A 20,381-nucleotide genomic window follows, 5' to 3' on the forward strand; every position below is an offset into this window, starting at 1 on the left:
GGATCTAAATATCATGTTAAATGCTCTGTATTTTATTTACGCAGTCCCTAAAAAACTGACTGGATAGTCCTATTTGACTGTTTGTGGGCTGGTGGGCACTCCAGCCCACAAAATGTACTTGCAGAAGCACCGAAAAGGTACGTTTTTATAATATGTCCACTATGATAATGCAGTACTTTGGGAAAAATAACAAATGATAATATGATAAATAAAATAAGGCAATTATAGAATAGTTTTCTGCCCTGCGATTTGATTAGTACTTTTGTAAACTTTTGTGAACATCAGTTTTGTATCTTAATTCTTGCTGTTCTTATGGGCTCTGAGTTGGTTTAGAACCATCCACAGCTCTAATAATCAATCTCAACACATCTAGAACTTCTTATTTCTGTTTTTTCTGACCTGTAATCCAACTAATTATTTGAGGCCCAAAGATGCACAGGATGACCATATCAGACTCATTTTCAATGCATTTTATTGATTACATTGATTTCAAACTTTTTAAACAGCATCTATTGAGATGGACCAATGAGAGCTCGGTCTAGTGTCAGAAAACCCACTGTCTAGTGATACTCTTAGGAACCTGATTTGAGTAACTGATGAGTTCACAAAGCATCAGAACGCACTGCTTTATCCTACTCCCTCAAGCTGTAATCTGGTGCCATAACAAAGGTAAAAGATAGATGAGTACAGAACAGCACACACTGCTCTTCTCCTCTCTCCTCCCTTAAGTGGCTCCCCAGCCAGGGCTGCTGCTAATATCCAAGCTTGCACTCTCACCAGGCCTGCCAACATGAGTGCCACGCCCCACTCTCGCTCCCCGAAAGGAGTGATATTTCTGGAGCAGAAGCAGAGTAGAGCGCATTTAGAATGTCGGGCATCAAGGCGGCCTTAATGTGAGCTCAGCCTGTTTTGACTCCTCGCCTATAAAACAGGCTGGAATCAGAGAGAAGTATTCGGGAGGAGGGAGCATAGCGAAGAGAGGCTAAAGGAGACGAGGAGGAGGAGAACGTACAGAAACGAAGAGATAAAAGCATGCTGCTGGAACTCATGAGCCATATGAACAGGCAGGAAGAGAGAACACAACAGCTGTCACACACACAGCAGGTGGCTGAGATCCAGCGAGCTCCAACGCTCCACTCTTGGCCAGAGAAACCCTGCAACATGCCATAACACATTACACCCACTCTGCCATGGGCTTGCAAACAAATCAATCGAATGGAGCGAGGGGCAAAAGCGAAGCAGGAGGCAGCACCAAGGCACCTCACATGAGAGAGTGCTCGAGTTTACACGCATACCAATGTGGAGGTGGAATGACATCAGCAGTGTGGTTTCTGAAGTAGGAGACATTCAGATGGTGTTCTGATGGTGCAATCACAGTGCATCACTTAGCTTCAGTGGTGTCTGAATAGCCCTCCGTAGGGACCCCCCAACCCATGGTGAATGCACACCATTTCTTTATATACTTTATATCTAAAGGACCTAAATATGGGCTTAAAATCTACAATATGAAAGTCAAAAACTTTCAACAACGGTAGAATATCATTTAAAAAAACTGATATTTTCCAATCAGAATAGAGCCTTCTTACAAGGTTATGTTGTGTGAACACAAAAATCAGATAACAAAAAAAAAACTTTTATATATGGTACTCTATCCAATATATATCCTTTACATGATCGTACTGTGTGAATACCAACAATCAGATCATATCAAATTAGATTACAGCTTCTTCCAGAAGTGTGTCTAATTCAAATTCAAGTTTTATGGTCGTACAGTGCGAACACAAAATCCAGTTTTTTCATGCTGTGTGAACACCAACATCAGACTCAGAAGAAATCAGTTTATGAGGCCCTGCTGTGTGAATACAAAAAATCTGACATTTATAAAACCGATTAGCGCTCCGTTAATTAGTGCTCTGACATTCAATATGTATGTATGTAGCATGTAGTCATACTCTAATTAGATGGGAATTATGTGGGAAATTTATATCAAATTAGAGTCAGTTTCAGACAGTATGTGTTCCTGTATTTGGACCGTGCCATTAGTAAGTAATGAATTGGGAGGAGACTGAAGAGAGGCCAGAGAACTTTGGGCTGGAGTTCAGGTGGCTTCTGTATGCGGTAGGAAGCTAGTACCCCCTCTCTGATAGCTGGAGTTAAATGGAGGTGACGGGTTCTGGAGGGTTGTGATAACTTGTCATGGGACGTTATAGGACGTTAGACTGGGTGAGGGTGCTTTACGCATGTACTTCCTCCCAAAGTACATTTCATAACACCACATAGTCATGGCTACATGACTCAGATCAAATGAATCAGATCATTTTAAATTAGATTAGAGTTCCATTAGTGCTCCGACCTCGAATACATATACGTTTGTGTGAACACAAACATCAGACTTTTTTTTAAAATCAGATTAGATCCACTTTATGTGGTCTTTATGTGAACATAAAAATCTGATCTTTTCAAATAAAGGTAAAGGTAAAGGTGCACGTATTTGTCACTGTACACTGTACAGCGAAATGTGTCCTCCGCATTTAACCCATCTGGTAGTGAACACACACTCACACACACACACACATGTGTTAGGGGCAGTGAGTACACACACACACCCAGAGCGGTGGGCAGCCAACTCCAGCGCCCGGGGAGCAGAGAGGGTAAAGGGCCTTGCTCAAGGACCCAACAGTGGCAACTTGCCGAGCCCGGGAATCGAACCCATAACCCTGTTATCGTATCACAGCTACTTTCATATGTGCTTCTACCTGTTCCCTGTATGGACATGCTGTGAGAAGTGAATATTGAATATGTTCAAATCATATTAACACTACTTTGATGTATTCTTACATTGGATACACATCTCTACACTTGAGAATGGTCTAGAATGAATTAGAAGCCTTGAGTGGTATCACTGTTATCATCATCCAGTGCTAAAATAATGACAAACCGTGTGCATATGGGTCTGTTCTGGGTGACCGCACGCTCACACTAATGACCGATATAGATCACTCACAACGTGAATGTGAAGTGTCAAGTCAGAAAGATTAGATTTGAGCGAAAATATCAGAACTGAGCAATAAGGCTCATAATATGAAACACATCTCGACCGTGGTGCACCTGTGTGCACACTGCATCATACACACACAGACAAACACACACGGGGTAGGTTTCATCTCTGCTGCTTCAGGGCGATGGACAGTGATGTATAGCCTGAGCATTGCTCTCCCTCTCACTCAGCATCATGTTGAAGTAAGAAGAGGTGACAGCTCAGGCCAAAAGATTCTGCTTTGCCCCCCTTCAGCTAGGCCTACCCACTCACAGAACTTCACAAGCACACAGACAGACTGGTGGCTTCAATCACAGCCTATTTGTGGTTTGCGTCACTGACTATCTTCAGGGTATATAAATCTCATTACGCATCTCAGAGCCTGCTGAGCATGGATGTGGAAGGGCTGCCCTGATGTCGCTGTATTTGCAGAGGTTGATTTTAACTTAGAAACTCCACATTCGAGGCATGGACTCCACAAGACCTCTGACGGCATGCAGTGGTATCCTGCAAATAGACGTTAGCAGCAGATCATTTAGGTCCTGTAAGTTGTGAGCTGGGACCTCCATGAATTGCATCAATGAGCTTTAGGTGCCCATAACTCTGCCAGGTCACTAGTTATCCTTTCTTGGAGCACTTTTGGTAGGTACTGGACACTGCATACACTGATTAGTCAATTACCTGACCCACTCGTTAGTACTCTCCCCCTATCACATGTAATGCTCCTGACACTGGGAGTGTGAGGATTGACACATGCGCAACCAGTCACTGCCTCTTTTCCAACTGCTGCTGATGCAACGTCACCTGCAACCAACGCACTCGGTGACCCATGCTCTGATGCATCAGCTAGCAGATGCTTGTGCTAATAAGTTTATATGGAAAGAAAGGGCAAGTCATCTACCCACCTGGAGAATGCAAGACTAATTGTGCTCTCTCGGGCTCTGGCTGCTGATGGCAGGCATCATGACCCGTTATTCGAACTGGTTATTCGTCATGGTGGTCGCTGGACCACTCTGAGCCCCACTAGTAGTCCAATTCTGATGTTTCTGTGCCCACTGGAGATATGCTTACTTATTATTCGCTGATATCACTGGCACCCGACGTGGTCTTTGGCTGCTGTAGTCCATGAGCGGTGAATTCTGAGATGACATTCTGAACACCATCATCAAATTCAGATGTGATTTACCAGCTTGTGGCCCATCTGTTTGCTTTCATGATTCTTGCCATTCTCCTTTGACCCCAGTGATCCACAAGCTGTTTTCCTTTCTGCTCTTAGTTTTTCCTTTCTGCACTGTTCTCAGGAGACCCTTGAAACTGTTGTGCGTGAAAAACCCAGGATGGCAGCCGTTTGGGAGAAGCTAGAACTGGCATGTGCAGTGCCAACTGTGATGCCACGTTCAAAGTCACTAGGGTCACTTGTGTTGTCCAGTCCATTCTAACATTCACTTGATGAATTCACTTCACATGAAAACTAGAAATGCTGAACTGCTTGATTAATACCACATAACTTGTTGGAATGTACAATGTGTGTGAAATTCAGGGCGGTGTGTGTGTGTGGGGGGGTTACCAAAAAAGTGTATATTTGTGTGCATGTGTACATTTGTGTGTGTTAACGTGAGTGCCCTTTGATGAGCTGCTCATGCGGCAAGAGGCCCACTTGGCCTGCGGGTTTGTTCATTATGTTAGCTGGATGGAGTGAGTCACGCTGGCCTGCTCTGCTCCACTGCTGTGGCGTGACCGGACAGAGCTGACCTGCCCTGACCTCTCGTCTGACCCCTCCACGCCACTCCTACTCAGACTGCAGCCCTCCTCCTCAGGGCCTGGCCTCAGCTTAGGCCTCATTAGGCATGCTTTTGTGTTCATTTTGGAGCTAAAAGGGTCGGCAGCTGAGAACGTAGCCAAAATAATGAATGTTCAAATAATTTATTGCTTATTCAGCGATGGGTAATTATTGGATAATTGGATGGCTATGAACGCATAGTAAAAAATTCATCAGTTCCTTTGCTGGAATAGCAAGTGCTTCATAACTTAAACCCAGCCGCATCAGCCGACCTCAGCTATCTCCGTTTATATTGAGGCATCCGAAGACTGATCCACACAGCAGATACTGTTACAGCAATGTATCACTGCGGTATCCAAAGGTATGATGCAAATGCAGAGCCTCTGCACTTGCTAGTGTTGCTAATATCGATGCCAACGCGTACATTCATGGATAATGTGAAGAAAAAGCAGCTATTTCTCAGGCTATCATCTCTGTACACATCAGCGGGCTTTCTCAGAGGACTCAGAGATCTTCTGCACTCATGCCGAGAAACATAGAGATGCATACATATTCCATCCCTCCTGTGTAACACTTACCTAGTACTGCTGATGAATGCAAGCTGTTTGAGTAAGATATGGGTCACTCAAGGGAGCATGTTCTGTTTGTAGGCCTGATGTATAATGCACACATGAATTATGCATAGCTAATATAGTATACCGTACTATTTATCTGCCTGGCTCATCTAAAGTAACTGGAGGCTGCGTTTCCGCAGAATGGCCACTAGGTGGTACTGTTGCGCTTCAAGAGACTGAGATGCTGAAAAAAGGGTGAGCATGGAAGCCAGTAGCCATGACACTGGACTCTCAGCATAGCCTTTCAGCGTAGCACAGCCCATAGAAGACATCTCACCCTTTTCGCTGCTGTCCATGCCGTTCCAAAAGTTAATAACTTACTTACTGCGAAAGCTCAGGATCTAGATTCGGCATCAGGTGTAATGAACACATTCTTTTACACTGTGAATCCTGGAGCCGGGGGTGGTGGAAGGGGGGTACCGTAAGTGATTTCCACAAAAACTCTTAAGGGGATGGCGCCGATTAGGATGCGGAGCAGGCTTGTCTGCATTCGTGCAGCTGCTCCCTTCCCTGCCTCCGAAAAGTGCTGACAGCGAGGAGGCGGATTCATATATTTATTACATTGACAGCAATGTCCTGCTTCAAACGTTCCATGCATCTCGTCAGCTCTCGAGACTTGTCCTTACAAGACTCCAGGCAAACACGATCGTGTGCTGCCTGGTTCATTGTTGTTTGTATTCTTGCCTCTCATTAGAAACGAAACACGTGTCACAACCCGGCCCGCTTTTTTGCGAAACATTCGCATGTAGCGGCGCGAGAGCTCTGTGCGTTTACTATAAGCAGACTCTGGTAGCATTTCGAAGCGTATGTGTGAAGGATTTCTGGTGAGTCAGACGCAGTTCCTCCTACACTCTCGCATCAATCAATACATCACTGCCCTCCTCCGCTGACTGACTGACTGGAATCTAGCGTAGCGTGTGTTCTCCACGGCCGAGGAAAGACGCGAGAGGCGTCCACCGACCCCGGATCAGAGGGACATCTCACAGTGGGCACCTGCTGAGAGGCCTACAGGGTCAAGGTCAAGCTCTGTGCTTTGATATGGCTGGTTCTGCAGATTGCTTTCTTGTCCTGCTATGCGTGAGAGTGGAGCCCGGCACAAAGCTACAGCAAGCTAAGTGAGGTGAGAGAAGTTGGGGGTGGCATGCATCACACACGTCTTGTGTTCTTTAAGGCTGTAGGCATGTTCTCCAAGCTGAGAGTGACCCATGAGCTGCCTAGCAAACACTACAGAGGCAGAGCAGCGCCGAACCTGCAGGACATGCTGTAGGCCATGCCATACACTGATAAACAGGACAAACAGTGTTATTGATGCAAAGCACCACTCTTCCATGGCACCTTGGGGGTGGGGGTGGGAGGGATTTTTGCCTGTAGTCATCTCCAGAGCCAAGCTGAAGCACTGTATGGTTACTCTGATCATGTGAACATGTTGGCAGCAGTATTGAATATACCCTGCATTCCCGTACTGACAAAAGCTTAAACTAGGGTATTTGGGACCGCGAGCATCCAGCTGGTTAAAAGGGAATTTCACAGATTTTTCAGAATTTCGGCATAATTCCTCTAGTTCCTCTAATTCCTAGTTCCTCTGTTCTAGAGCACAGAGTTGAATGCCTCTAAAACTCTCAAATCATCAGATTAATTTAATGAAATAGTTGTTTGAACATGCTGTTTCTTTTTTGAAATCAAGTCTATTAAAAAAGTTTATTCTGGTTTTGTTGGAGTAACTGTCTCTACTGTCTAAGGAAAACGTTCTACTAGATTGTGGAGCATTGCTATGAGGATCTGACTGCATTCAGCGACAAGAGCATTAGTGAGGTCCGGGTATTGGATGATCACCACCCCACCTCATCCCAAAAGTATTGGATGGAGTACCATCCATCATTCCAGAAAACCTGGCATTAGGCATGGGGCCAGTAGGTTAATGCAACTTCAAATACCTGAATGCATTCATTAAAAGGGGTGTCCACAAACATTTGGACACCTAGTTTAGTTAAGAAATGACTATATTTTTGTGACTCCTGGTTCACCAAACATTTGGAATGACATTGCTTTTATCTCAAGAGTTGAATTATACAGAAATTAAAAAAAAACTGTGAAATTGCCCTTCGATACCTTTGAGTGAGTGAGTGAGTCACTGAGAGAGCCAGGTCTTTACTGTCTAAAATCTAAATCTAAAACCACTGAAGACAGCAACAAACAGAGGACCAATCGGTTCTCTTTTCAAACCCTGAGGTTTGGCCAATGAGGGGCCATTGATCAGTGTAGCTGATAGGCAAGGTTAAGATGCTACTCACACATTGGCTTGAGCTGCCCAATGAGCTCCTCCTTGGTCCACTTGGCCCATTCTTTCTTGTCTGTATTGATGGAGCACAGGATGGGCCCGCATGGTTTCCCACAGTCTTCTATGGCCGGCACGTTCAGGTAGTGCACCAAGACGATATCTGGGTTCTAAGAAAAATCAAAGAGAAGAAGATGAAGTGTGTAAACACACACACACACACACACACACACACACACAGAAAGAGAGAGAGGGAGTGGGGTAAGGTTGTTAGATCATTCTAGGATGGTACAGTGGAGCTCATTCTGGTGCAGTGAGTGGAGAGAGTAGGCCAGCTTTGGCAGCACAAATGGGATGTCACTGCCACGTAAAGAACTGCTGGGGCTGCGACACAGTCGAACACGCAATAGCACACAAACTCACTCACTACAGAGCGAGCAGACCCACACAAAGCAGCTCTGACAAAAGCGCTAAGCTAATTTTTGCATATGTATATGTCTTGGTGTTTCTACACATGTTGCACAGAGTACCTTTGCCCTCTTCTAATGAGGTCAGATTCACCTTCACCCAGGGTCGACACACTCCACCGCATCCTCCTAGTTTAAACAAGCCTCTATGCAGTAAGCTTTAGCCAGATAAATGTCCTGAATTGACAAGGTATGAGTAATAGCTGCAGTTTGAAAGCACATTGAACCCTTGCTAATGACATCATTTCCATTCCATAATCGTGGATAGCTTTGTTATAAGGCAGTGTAAACTGCTGCATTAAGAATAGTCCAACCCTGGCAGTGCGATTATGCTCATTACCACACTTGTAGAACACACACACTTGAGCAAACCCTCCTTTAACCATATATAAAACACACACACACACCCACACACACACACACACACACACACACACACACACACACACACACACACACAAGTTTACAAAGACAGAAACCCCCCACACACAGAAATATGTGCATGCATACCCATGTGAACACATACAAGCCCTGATAAAGAAAAATTCACTGCCAACATGAGTGTGTGTGCTGGTTGAAGCTTCATCAGTGGTAAGTGGTGAATAAATCAAGGCGCTGCTGGGCTGGGCTGCCTCTCAGCTCACGCCATTAATCTAAGCGGAGGCCACTGACTGGACCATCCCTACTGCCCACTGCTCTTCTACACACACATACACACACACACACACTTGTACGTGTGCATGTTCTCATAAATATCAGGGGAAAAAGTCCTGACTCTGTAAAAAATAAAAAGGGTTCATTTTTTAAAAAGGTTAAACCCACTCCCATTTGGTTACTGAGGTTAAAGGGGAAGTCCATCTATCTTTCAAAAGTTCTTTATAGACAACCCATGCGATGTAAACACAGTCACTTAGGTTCAAACGTCAGGATTTGGTTAATTGTACAGAAAAGAACAGACACAGGTGGTGGTGAATGGAACCAGGGGGCGAAATGTGTACAATACAAATCTAGGCATTTTGTTTATTATGCAAATATGCAGTGAGCTTGCAAATGTCTTGTGAGTTTGTGTTAATAATGGTTCATAATGTCAGTAATGTTAATAATAATGTTAATAATGGTTCATAATGTCAGAAATGTTAATAATAATGTTAATAATCTTTAAATACTTCTGTTTTCAGCATAGCCACCCCCTCCCCCAAGTATTTTGCCTTAGAACACCCTGAATGTCCCTATGTATATCACATAACTTACACAAAACAATACATCAGGGCATCAGAAAATGTATTAGTGACCATGTTATGTAATGACTTTCCGTGGAGCAGCATGTAGAAACATTAAACACTAAAGACGCCTGGTTCCTATCACCACCACTGTAAACGATCCTGACTTCATAAGTCTCTCTAGAAGATTGATTTTCACACCAAACCACTCTGAATACATTTGTTTATCATTTACAATTAAATTATGCCTTATTATGCCTGATCGAATTTCTCCTTAATGTAAGGGTTAGGTTTAGGGTTAGGCCTACAGATACACTCTATGGACAAAAGTATTGGGACACTTGCTTATTTGTTCTTTCTTTTCTTTTGAACCCAAGGGTATTTAAAAGATAAGTAAAAGAGTTATGCTTTTGTTGGAGTAACTGTCTCTACTGTCCGGACAGGGAAGGCTTTCTACTAGATTTTGGAGGAGCATTGCTGTGAGGATTTGATTGCATTCGGTACTGAGGTCATCCATCATTCCAGAGAACACTGTTCCACTGCTCCACAGCTCAATAATTGAGGGCTTTTTACCTCCTAGCCCACACCTGGCATTAGGCAGCATTAATAGGTACATGTTTGTCTGCTCCAGGGAGTTCTATTCTATTGGCAATAATTCTCTTCAGGGACTAGACAATGAGTGCAACTTAAAGTAGCTGAATTCATTCATTAAAAAGGGTGTCCACATAATTTGAAAATATAGTGTATGTTACAGATATATATATATATATATATATATATATATATATATATATATATATATTATAAAATATATAGTATTATATATAAATATATATGATATAATATAATTTATAAACAAATATATAGAATATAATATATTATATATATACATTATATATATATATATATATATATATATATATATATATATATATATATATATATATATATATATATATATTCATGCATGACTGGTGCTCATGTTCAGGGTTTGTCAATGATTTAAGGTTAGGACCTTTTTTGATGTTCTTGACCTTGTACCTTCTTTTTTGACACAATAGATCAATAGAAATGCTCCAAAATGACTTGGAATAAAATCTTTTTACATTGACTTGCATGGTGTTTTCCTTCTTCTGTAAAATTGCAGTTTTGGAGATTTTTTCATGACAGCTGTAAAGCTGTAATACTACACACTCTACTGACACTACTAGCGTGGCATGAAAAGGAGACATGAGCTTTGTGCAAAGACACAAAGAGAGGCAATGATACAGCTATTAACAACACCGAAAACCATGGCAACCACACCGCCTCTATGCGCAATTACTTTGTAAGACAGGGGAAAAACAATCTCAAGGCCATTCATCATCCCACTAATACAATCCATTCAGATACACCTTTTTTTTCTTTCTTTTTTAGCACTCTCTGAACGTGGAAGCAGACGGATAACCCAAGCAGAGGCCAAAGAGGCCCACTCACTGCTTCCTTCAAGAAGAGCTCAGACTGCAATCGCAAGGAGGCTTCTAACTTACGCTGCGTTCACCAAAAAATGCCCTCAGACTGACGGGAGGAGCCGGGGATCAAACCACAGGGAGGATCAGGGCACCAGCGCAAGTTGAACAGCTGAACTCGGAGTTCTTAGTATCAATCATTTCTTTAATTCACCGCATGCACTTGCGACTCGAGCGCCTCTTCCGAAAGGCGCTTGATATTCATAGGGAAAGTGTCAAGGTGTTTGAACAGCACCTACAATGGATTAAAGAGAGGAGATTTGATCTAAAATTTAAATCCGGAGGAAATCTCTTCAAAAAGGACCTTCTTCACTCTTCAAAAGGGCCTTTTCCCCCCCTTTTAAAGCGGGCAGTAGTGTGCTATTCCCTTTCATGTGGATGGCGGCGGGTAAGTGCCGGACAAGTTGGCTGTGGCTGCTGCCAGTCTGCTCTGTTGCATTTGTGCTGGGGTGCTTTGTGGTCAGTGAAGTGCCCAGTCAGGCACTGCTGCCACTGCTGCTGTTGCTGCTGCTGCTACTGCTGCTGCGTTCATGCCCCCATATGGCATGGCCAGCTGTGCTAATCACCAAGGCAGTGCCCTCAATCCTTAACTAGCGCGAAGGGAGCGGGTAAACCCTCTGAGAACGCATGCACATGGCTACAAACACACGCACACACACACGAATACTTACACACATCAGTGGACACAGACATGATACAGAGATATGAATGCATGGACACATGGTCATAAAATAAAGAGGTCCCAAGGTAACACTTTAATTGACCTCTGCTACATAACGCTGACATACGCTTGTCGTAAACATGTCATATGCTGTCATGCATTGTCCAGTAATATTAGAGTGCCATGCTACCATGACTGGTAACTGTCATGATCTGTTTGATGTTATAGCCATTTTTTGTCACATGCTAATTTGCTAAAGTCATGACATCAAACATTTGTAGCATCTGACGCTGCAATTATCAGTAATACATGACAAGGTTCTATTAATGGACATAATCAGCCATAACAATGCACGGCAGCATATGACAATCTGCAGTGACATGTTTTTGTTATGGTTATACTATATTGACTAAAGTATTGAGACACCTGCTCATGCATCGTTTAGTCCAAAATTAAGGCTGTTAAAAAAGAGTTTACTCTTCTTTTGTTGGAGTTACTGTCTCTACTGTCCAGGGAAGAAGGTTTTCTACTAGATTTTGGAGCATTGCTGTGAGGATTTGATTGAATTCAGCGGCAAGAACATTAGTGAGGTCAGGATGTTACATGTCCACCACCCCAGCTCATCCCAAAAATATTGGACGGCACACCAACCATCATTCCAGAGAACACAGTTCCACTGCTCCACAGCTCAATGCTGGGCTTTAAACCCCTCTAGGCCACGCTTTACATTAGGCAGGGTGCCAACAGGTTCATGTTTATCTGCTCTAGAGAGTCTTATTATATTGGCAATGCTTCTCTACAAGGACTCACAACCCTCGGGCCATAGTGGTAGTGCATTAAACTGCTGAGCTCAATGTTGCAGAGTTTAAGTAACGTTTTACTGGTTCCTATGGTTCTTCGCTTGGATACATGGCTCCAGGAAGAAGCTTTGATTAAACCTGAACCTTTATATTATGCAGAGGTGCTTGATCCTTCATCCAGTTCTGTGTATTCTGTATGTATTTTGGTCAATTTTAGTTCATTTCAATTCCAGTTGGTCAATTACAATGAATTATTATCTGATATTTTAGCACACATGGTTAAAAACCACTCTGTCCTGCTGAGTGTTAGGGTATACTGAAATCTAGCCATGCAAACACCTCACAAAATGTGCTGCTAAACTTTAAAGGTTCTTCAAAATCCTAAGCTTTTTGTTAGGGAACCTAGGGAAGAGTGGTACCCTTCCAACACAAAAAAACATGGGCTTGCAGAAAAGCCAAAAGACGTCTAATGTATAATGATGTTTGCACCATCACCCACAGGTTATTCACTCACACAGGCAAAGCACAAACAGATGTCCTCTCTAAAAACAGGCCCACACACACATAACCTCCCACACACTCAAGCATACCTGCATACTGACTCACTTTCTTCACCCTACACATATTCACACATTCACACAAACTGGACAAAATATCATATTGCGATGTTTTTGCTACATATATAAAAGCAACTTCGTGTTTTACATGTTTGTGATCACTGAGACGTAAAAGTGTGTAAAAGTCACTGTTTTCACATCTATATGATTTAAATCTCTCTTGACGGCTGTAATATAGCACCATTACGAAGCATGTAAAAACTCGAGTCCAGCCTCCAAACCGCGGGGTTAGTGCCCACCCACCCATATGTTCAAAACTGTTCAATTAAGAATGGTTATCTGGTTGGAGCTGACACAAATACTATAATAACTCTTAGATAATCAAAGCATTGTAGAATAGATGAGCTACAGTAGACCATGTCAGGTTCTAATTCTGTTAGCCAAGAACAGAAAGCTGAGGCTTACCAAAACAAGACATTTACATTTATGGCATTTAGCTGACGTTCTTATCCAGAGCGACTTACAAGGTTGCTTGTATTACAGAGGAGGGACAATGTAGTGTTAGGAGTCTTGCCCAAGGACTCTTATTGGTGTAGCGCAGCAAAGTCACGCCGACCAGGAATCGAACCCCACATGGTGTAATAGCTCACTAGCTGGTTGTGGTGTTATCTGTTGCGCCACACTATACTAGTAGACAGTTAAACATAGTCTGGTCTGATCAATCTTGTCTTCTGCTGAGGCGGACAGATATTTAGCACCAACAGCATGAATCCATGGACTTCCAGTAATACAATGGACCATGCCACAAGTTTCATCAACATGACAATCAGTGCTCTTCAGTGGCCCTCTCAAAATCAGCAGGAATATATTGAAGTGAGGCTGTTTTGAGAGTCCTAAAAAAACTCTACAATATACACTATGTGGTCAAAAGTATTGGGGCACCTATTTATTAACTGTTTCTTCTGAAAACAAGGGCCTGCCTTTTGGAGTTACTGTCTCTAATGTCCAGCAAAGACTTCCTACTAAATTCTGGATGCAGTGCGTTAGTGATGTCAGGATGTTAGATGATCATCACCCCAACACATCCCTAAAAGTATTGGATGGAGCACCAACCATCATTTGAGAGAACACAGCTCAACAGCTCAATGCTGGGGTGCTTGATACCCCTCTAGCCCACGCCTGGCTTTAGGCCTATTCTATTGGCAGTACTTCTCTACAGGGACTAGACAACAGGTGTGTGTGCTTACGCACATCTGTGTCTCCAATGGGTGCAACTTAAAGTAGCTGAATGCATTAATTAGAAGGGGTGTCCACAAACATTTGGACATATACAGTGTGTTTTGCATTAATTTTCTAAATATGATTTGTGACAGTTAATGACTGATACATTTCTTGGATCATATACATACTGTGATTCCACAAAACACTGGCAGAACACTCATCAAGCAGCATCTGTGAAGGGTCAAGCTGCTCACAGCACACAGTCAGTGTTGTGACTGATTAGAGGCTAATATTGACAGTGATTAAGCAATGCTGTAATACGAGCCCTAACACACATACACACACGGTTTTTAGATCGCAGTAGCGCAGACATGTTTGTCCCTGTTTTACAGTGCATGTTTGGCAGAATTACAACCAATCCGAATACAAGTCATCTGTGGAGCTGCGCTTCAGTAGCATGAATCTGTTATCTGTTGTAAATCCACCAGGGAGCCAAAAGGCGTGTGACGTTGAGCGCTTGCTTCTCCTCTTGCTCCCTCTGTCTCGCTCTCTCTCTCTCTCTCACTCTCTAGAGTGCTTTTTATACACACACTTAACCTTTTCTCTCCCCACTCTCATAGCAAAACAACGCGCCCAAATTGTGGAGTGTTGTATAAATCAGGCCACTAATATAATTTAATTTCCTGCAAGCCCACTCGCTTTTCTTCTTTGTGTAATATCCACAGGGCTTTGCCCAAATATACAGAAAGGCACTGAAGGGGAAAGTTTTCGCCTGGATATTATTTTGTGGAGAAAATGAGATCTCATTAAGGTATTGATTAATAGTGGAGTGCATTCTCCGGCTTGGGTTGAGCGGCGCTTCCCTCGGCGAGGGCCAGGGCCCGCTTCCAGGCCGAAGGGGCTTGAGGTCAGGATAGAGTTGCAGCGTGTGCAGGCTCCAGGTATTGCGCAAGTGGCGTTTTTCATTATTAAAGACGTTCATTAGAAATCAGCACCTTATGCTAAGCGCCCCTCGGGACGGTGGAGGAGTGTGCGGCGGGCGGCACGGCCATTGCTCGTCGGTTCCGTCGCTGCATCCCTGACTCCACACTTCTGCATTATTGCACTGTAATTTATGAAACGACACAAAAACAAAATCAGCTACCCTCGGCTGCACTGTATGGGAGACTGCAGCAAAGTTGACACCTTATAATAAGGCTGTTGCAATGGTTCGGTTGATCAATTGCGTACCAAAATAACTTGCAGTGCTGGCTTTGTATTTGCGCTTTATGCTAATGCGCTAAGGAGAAGCCAAGAAGAGCATTCGCGCTTCCAGTGCGTGGCTACACACGGAGCGGACCTGAAGGCATGGTAGTAGCCTGGCAACTGGCTCCTGAACGCCCACACACGTTCAGCCAACGTGGCCATGAGTCTTGGCCCGAAGCTAGCCCGGAGTGCTATAAATATCCGCTTGCATTAGCTCCGAGGTCATTAGCGCCGCCGTGGCCTGCCTCCAGTCAGTACCAGCACAACTCTAGACGCCGAAGACAAGCAAAGCTGAGTGAATGAGCCTATATCTGATTTAAGTGGCTTGATATGCTGCGTGTGGGTGAGAGCACTTCAGTGAGAATGAATGAGAACTAGCGCCATTTAGAAGCGCATTGTTGAAGCCCCGTATTAAGCTCACTGTGAGTTTGGTTGTATTCTCTCAATGCCTTAGGAATTTAGCGCACATTCCTGGGATTTCACTGGCTGGCCTGATGCCTGATGTTCCGAAATAGATATTCACTGACAAAAAACTTGCTAAAGGGTACATGTTCCTGCAGTGACCCTGCAGCCTACGAAGCTGACTGTTTGATACAGTGCTCAGCCATGATCCAGCCTCTTTGAGAAGACTCAAATTGTGATGGCTAGACAACTGGAAGTGAGATGATTCTAGTATGCAGTGGTCAGTACCTACCTCAAGTGGTCCAAAGAAGGACAACTGGTAAACCCAAAAGAGTCATGGGAGCTCAAGACTTGTTGATGCAATGCATGGAGGTCCCATCTCACAACTTACAGGACTTAAAGGATCTACTGCTAACGTCTTGCTGCTAGATACCACAGGACACCTTCAGAGAGCTTGTAAAGTAAACCCCTTAACATGCAGGACAAGGGGGATCTATGGAATATTAGGCAGGTGGTTTTGTGCTTTTACATTTACATTTATGGCATTTAGCAGACGCTCTTATCCAGAGCGACATACAAGGTTATTCATATCACAGAGGTGGGCCAATGTAGTGTTAGGAGTCTGGCCCAAGGACTCTTATTGGTGTAGCGCAGCATAGTCACCCAGACTGGGAATCGAACCCTGGTCTCCCACATGGTGTTGTAACTCAGTGGCAGGTAGTGGTGTTATCTGTTGCGCCACACCAACCACTTTTACGACTAATAGGTTCACACTTCAATGCTAGTACTTGTGTAGCTCTAGCAGCATGTATAGGGGTCAAGGGATTACAAGTCCATTCCCCCATCCCTGACCCAAGCTGCTCATAAACAAAGCTGGAATACTCAAAACGTAGCTGCTTTGACCTTACAACAGCTAGCACATCTCACATACCAATCACAGAAGATGTGCAGAAGCATACTGTCGAAAGAACATGTACAGCACACTTCGGATTTGGTCGATTCTCCTAAATGCAATAGAAATACCGAGCTCATTTCCAGGTTTGAAAGTGGTACTCAATTGCTAAAGGGGTAATGCTAAGATACTAAACCTCTAGTTGACCTCTACTATGTAGAGCAGCTGAGTGATTCCAGGTCCTATTCACCTCTAACTGACCCTCATTTCAGTGACCAAAGCTACTGCTGAGATGGATTTCCTCAAAAGTAAGAACCTCTAACCCTCAGAACAGCTCAGCTTCAGCACATCTCAGACACCCATCATAGACGATGAGTAGAAGAACACCGGCGTTCCTGCAGGAGCATATGCTATTGACTTGTTATTCTGCCTACACATACTGCAGGCCTAAACTTCTATATATCTGTTGCAGCATGTGAAGGGGTTGAGTGAATCCAGGCCTGTTCGCCTCTTGCTGACCCTCGCTTCAGTGACCCACACTGCTTCTGAACAGAGGTGGATTTCCCCAAAAGTAAGCACCTCTGACCTCAGAACAGCTGAGCTCCAGCACATCTTAGATAACCGTCACAGATGACAAAAGCTGTGTGGTTAACGAGCAGAGCTCAGCACTCACAGGGACGATAAGAACACCATTAGCCTGAACGGATGTTAATTAAGCTGGACCGGTGTGCGCATGAGGAGAAAGAGAGAGGGAGGGGAAAGGGGAACAGCAAGCGAGAGAGTCAGGGTAAAGTACTGCAATTTTTTTTTTTAGTATCTTTCTTTTAGCAGAAGCTGTCTCTGTATCGAGGGGCTGGGGGGATAGGCATGGGTGTGCCCTGAGAAGACCTTAAGCCCCTGCCTAGATAGAGCATGGCACTAGTCAAACCCAAGCCCAGCTTTATTTTCTACTCTTAAAAGTGAAGGTGCTACAGAGGGCTCTTTGAGCGATGCCACAGATATAGAGATACACATATGTCCAAATGTTTGTGGACAACCCCTCTAATGAATGCATTCAGCTACTTTAAGTATCACCCATTGCTGACACAGACATGCTTGTCTAGTCCCTGTAGAGACGTATTACCAATAGAATAGAAGATAAACATGAACCTACTGGCACTATTCCTAAAGCCAGGCATGGGTTAGAGGGATATAAAGCCCCCCATCATTGAGCTATGGAGCAGTGGAACTGTGTTCTCTGGAATGATGGATGGTGCTCCATCCAATACTCCTGGGGTAAGTTGGGGATGAGGTGTGGTGGTGATCATCTTCTCATTACCTCACTAAGCCTGAATGCAATCGAATCCATGCAGTACAGTGCTTTAAAATACTCCACAATCTAGTAAGAAGCCTTCCCAGGACAGCAGGGACAGTTACTCCAACAAATGCAGAATAGACTCTTTGAATCCCCTTGATTTCAGAAGAAACAACAAATGAGCAGGTGTCCCAATACTTTTGTCCATATAGTTTAAGATGCCCGAGAACCTGTTAGAGTGACATCTGTCCATTTTCTAACCAAATGTGCTACTCCAAGGGGTTAAAACAGACTTTAACTGGTTGGGTCAAAGCTAATGTCTTCGTAAGCATGTCAGGTCGTCAAAGAAGGTTTTACCTGAGGATGTTTAATGGTTTAGGTTTGAGGTTTTTGGTTCTTGCTGTTGGCTTTTCTTGACGCAGTTGTATGAATTTCTCAGCTGTCTGATTTCAGCTCAGCTGTTTGGGCTTTCCAGGGTAGCCTTGGCTTTAGGGAATGTGTTGGAGTGTTGGTTGGGTTTATGTGAAGCCTGACTTCCTGCTGATGTGTACATAGTCTTGTTATTGTATTGTAGCTTTGGGTTAGGGAGGATGAAGACTGCACTGCTGTCAGCAACAGGCTATAATGATGCTTGGGCTGGTTTAATCCAATGTAACGCAAGCAGTTGCTCCATGACAGTCCCCGCAAATACACAAAGTATTGGGACACCTGCTTATTCATTGTTTCCTCTAAACTCAGGGGCTATTCAAAGGCTTTATCCGGCATTTGTTGGAATAACCTAGCTGTCTTAACTGTCCAATTAAGGCTTCTTACCAGAGTTTGGAGCATCACTGTGAGGATTTGTTCATGTTCAGCCACAGGAGAGTTTGTCAGGTCAGAATGTTGGATGATCACCACCCTACCCCATCCCCAACTCCCCAGCTCATCCTGAAAGTACTGCATGGACTGGATCCATCAGTCCGAAAAACCCAGTTCCACTGCTCCACAGCTCAATGCTGGAGGGCTTTGATGCCAACAGGTTCATGTCTATCTGCTCCAGAGAGTCCTATTATATTGGCAATAGTTCTCTAATGGGACTAGACAAACTGTGTGTAAGTGTGTGTGTGCATCTGTGTCAGCAATGGGTGCAACTTAAAGTGGCTGAATGCATGCATTAGAAGGGACGTCCACAAACATTTGTCCATATAGTGTACATACATTTATTAATGTTGAGACGGGTGGTGGCGCTTCATGTCGGAAGTGTCTTTGGGTTTAGACAGAGTGAAGGAGAAACCCATGCACCTCTCTGATATCTGCCAGCCACAAGCTTCAAAGCGCAAGCTGAAAAAAAGGCATGGCCAAACCTCGTGCTCGGTTGGGAAGCACAGGCCTGGAGCATGCTTGGAAATAAGCACGGCGAGAGAGATCCTCTGACTCATTCGTGCCAAGCCTGGTGAAGGAACATCCCCGCCGGCTGTAACGCGCCCACCCGTCTCCCTCCGCCTGCCTTATCCAAAGCACAGCACTTTTTTTCCTACGTTGTCACAAGTGTTCGTGTTTTGCTTTTTCCGCCTTGGTATTTTCTAACTCGTAACAAGGGGCGAACTGAGGCTAGAGTGAGTATAAGTGGTGGAGCAAGACGTCATTTGGACGTGATGTCAGCACAGGTGAGCTAAAGTGTGGCAGAGTGTGTCAAGATAAGCATGGGTTCTGAAAAACAGGTTCCAAGACTCGGTACTGTAGCCAATCTTCCTCCCCAATTTTAGCTTACCCAACCCCAATTACCCCACCCACTCGTTAGTACTCTCCCCTTATGACATGTAATGCTCCTAACACTGAGAAGGTGAGGGTTGAAACACGCCTTCTCCAACACATTTGCGAGCAGCCACCACCTCTATTCCAACCAGTGCACTCAGTGGAAAATGCTGAGTGCTGGGTACCCAGCTCTGATGCATCGGCTAACGGACGCTCGTGGCGGCCAGCATCACACTGAAGTGATGTGAGGAGAGAGAGAGCCATCTATCCACCTTGAGAGAGCAAGGCCAGTTGTGCTCTCTCAGGTTCTGACTGCTGATGGCAGTGAGAGCTCTGTATCTCTCAGTGGTGTCACAGTCACAGTGCATACTACACTTCCTGACAGTAGGGGGAGCCCAGGAGCAAGAACTGCCAATTCTCGCGTAACGCTGCTTAAAGTTAAAGTCTTACATCACAAACATTTTAAAGATTATATGAAAAAAAAAATACCATAAAGTGACTGCACCTATGGCCATGTACACTGCATGATAGCAATAAGCGATACAGATCGTGTGTGTATGTGTTTGAGAGATTTCATGGTGTGTGTAAGTATTTTTGGGTGTGAACATGAGATACAGAGAGAAAGAGAGAGAGAGAGAGAAAGAGAGAGAGAGATAGAGAGAGGTGATTAAGGC

General features: G+C 44.1%; 1 protein-coding gene across 7 annotated transcripts in view; it reads right to left on the bottom strand.

The window, feature by feature from the left end:
- The window catches only part of camta1a (calmodulin binding transcription activator 1a), a 543,944-nt gene that overhangs the window by 55,995 nt on the left and 467,568 nt on the right, over nt 1–20,381 (bottom strand). For all 7 annotated transcript variants that reach the window (XM_072696327.1, XM_072696328.1, XM_072696324.1 and 4 more), the window contains one exon: nt 7,723–7,876. In XM_072696327.1, the coding sequence (XP_072552428.1) occupies nt 7,723–7,876 (154 nt within the window). The remainder of the gene's footprint in view (nt 1–7,722; nt 7,877–20,381) is intronic.

The sequence above is a fragment of the Salminus brasiliensis genome, chromosome 14 (assembly GCF_030463535.1).
Source record: "Salminus brasiliensis chromosome 14, fSalBra1.hap2, whole genome shotgun sequence".
Taxonomy (NCBI): Eukaryota; Metazoa; Chordata; class Actinopteri; order Characiformes; family Bryconidae; genus Salminus; species Salminus brasiliensis.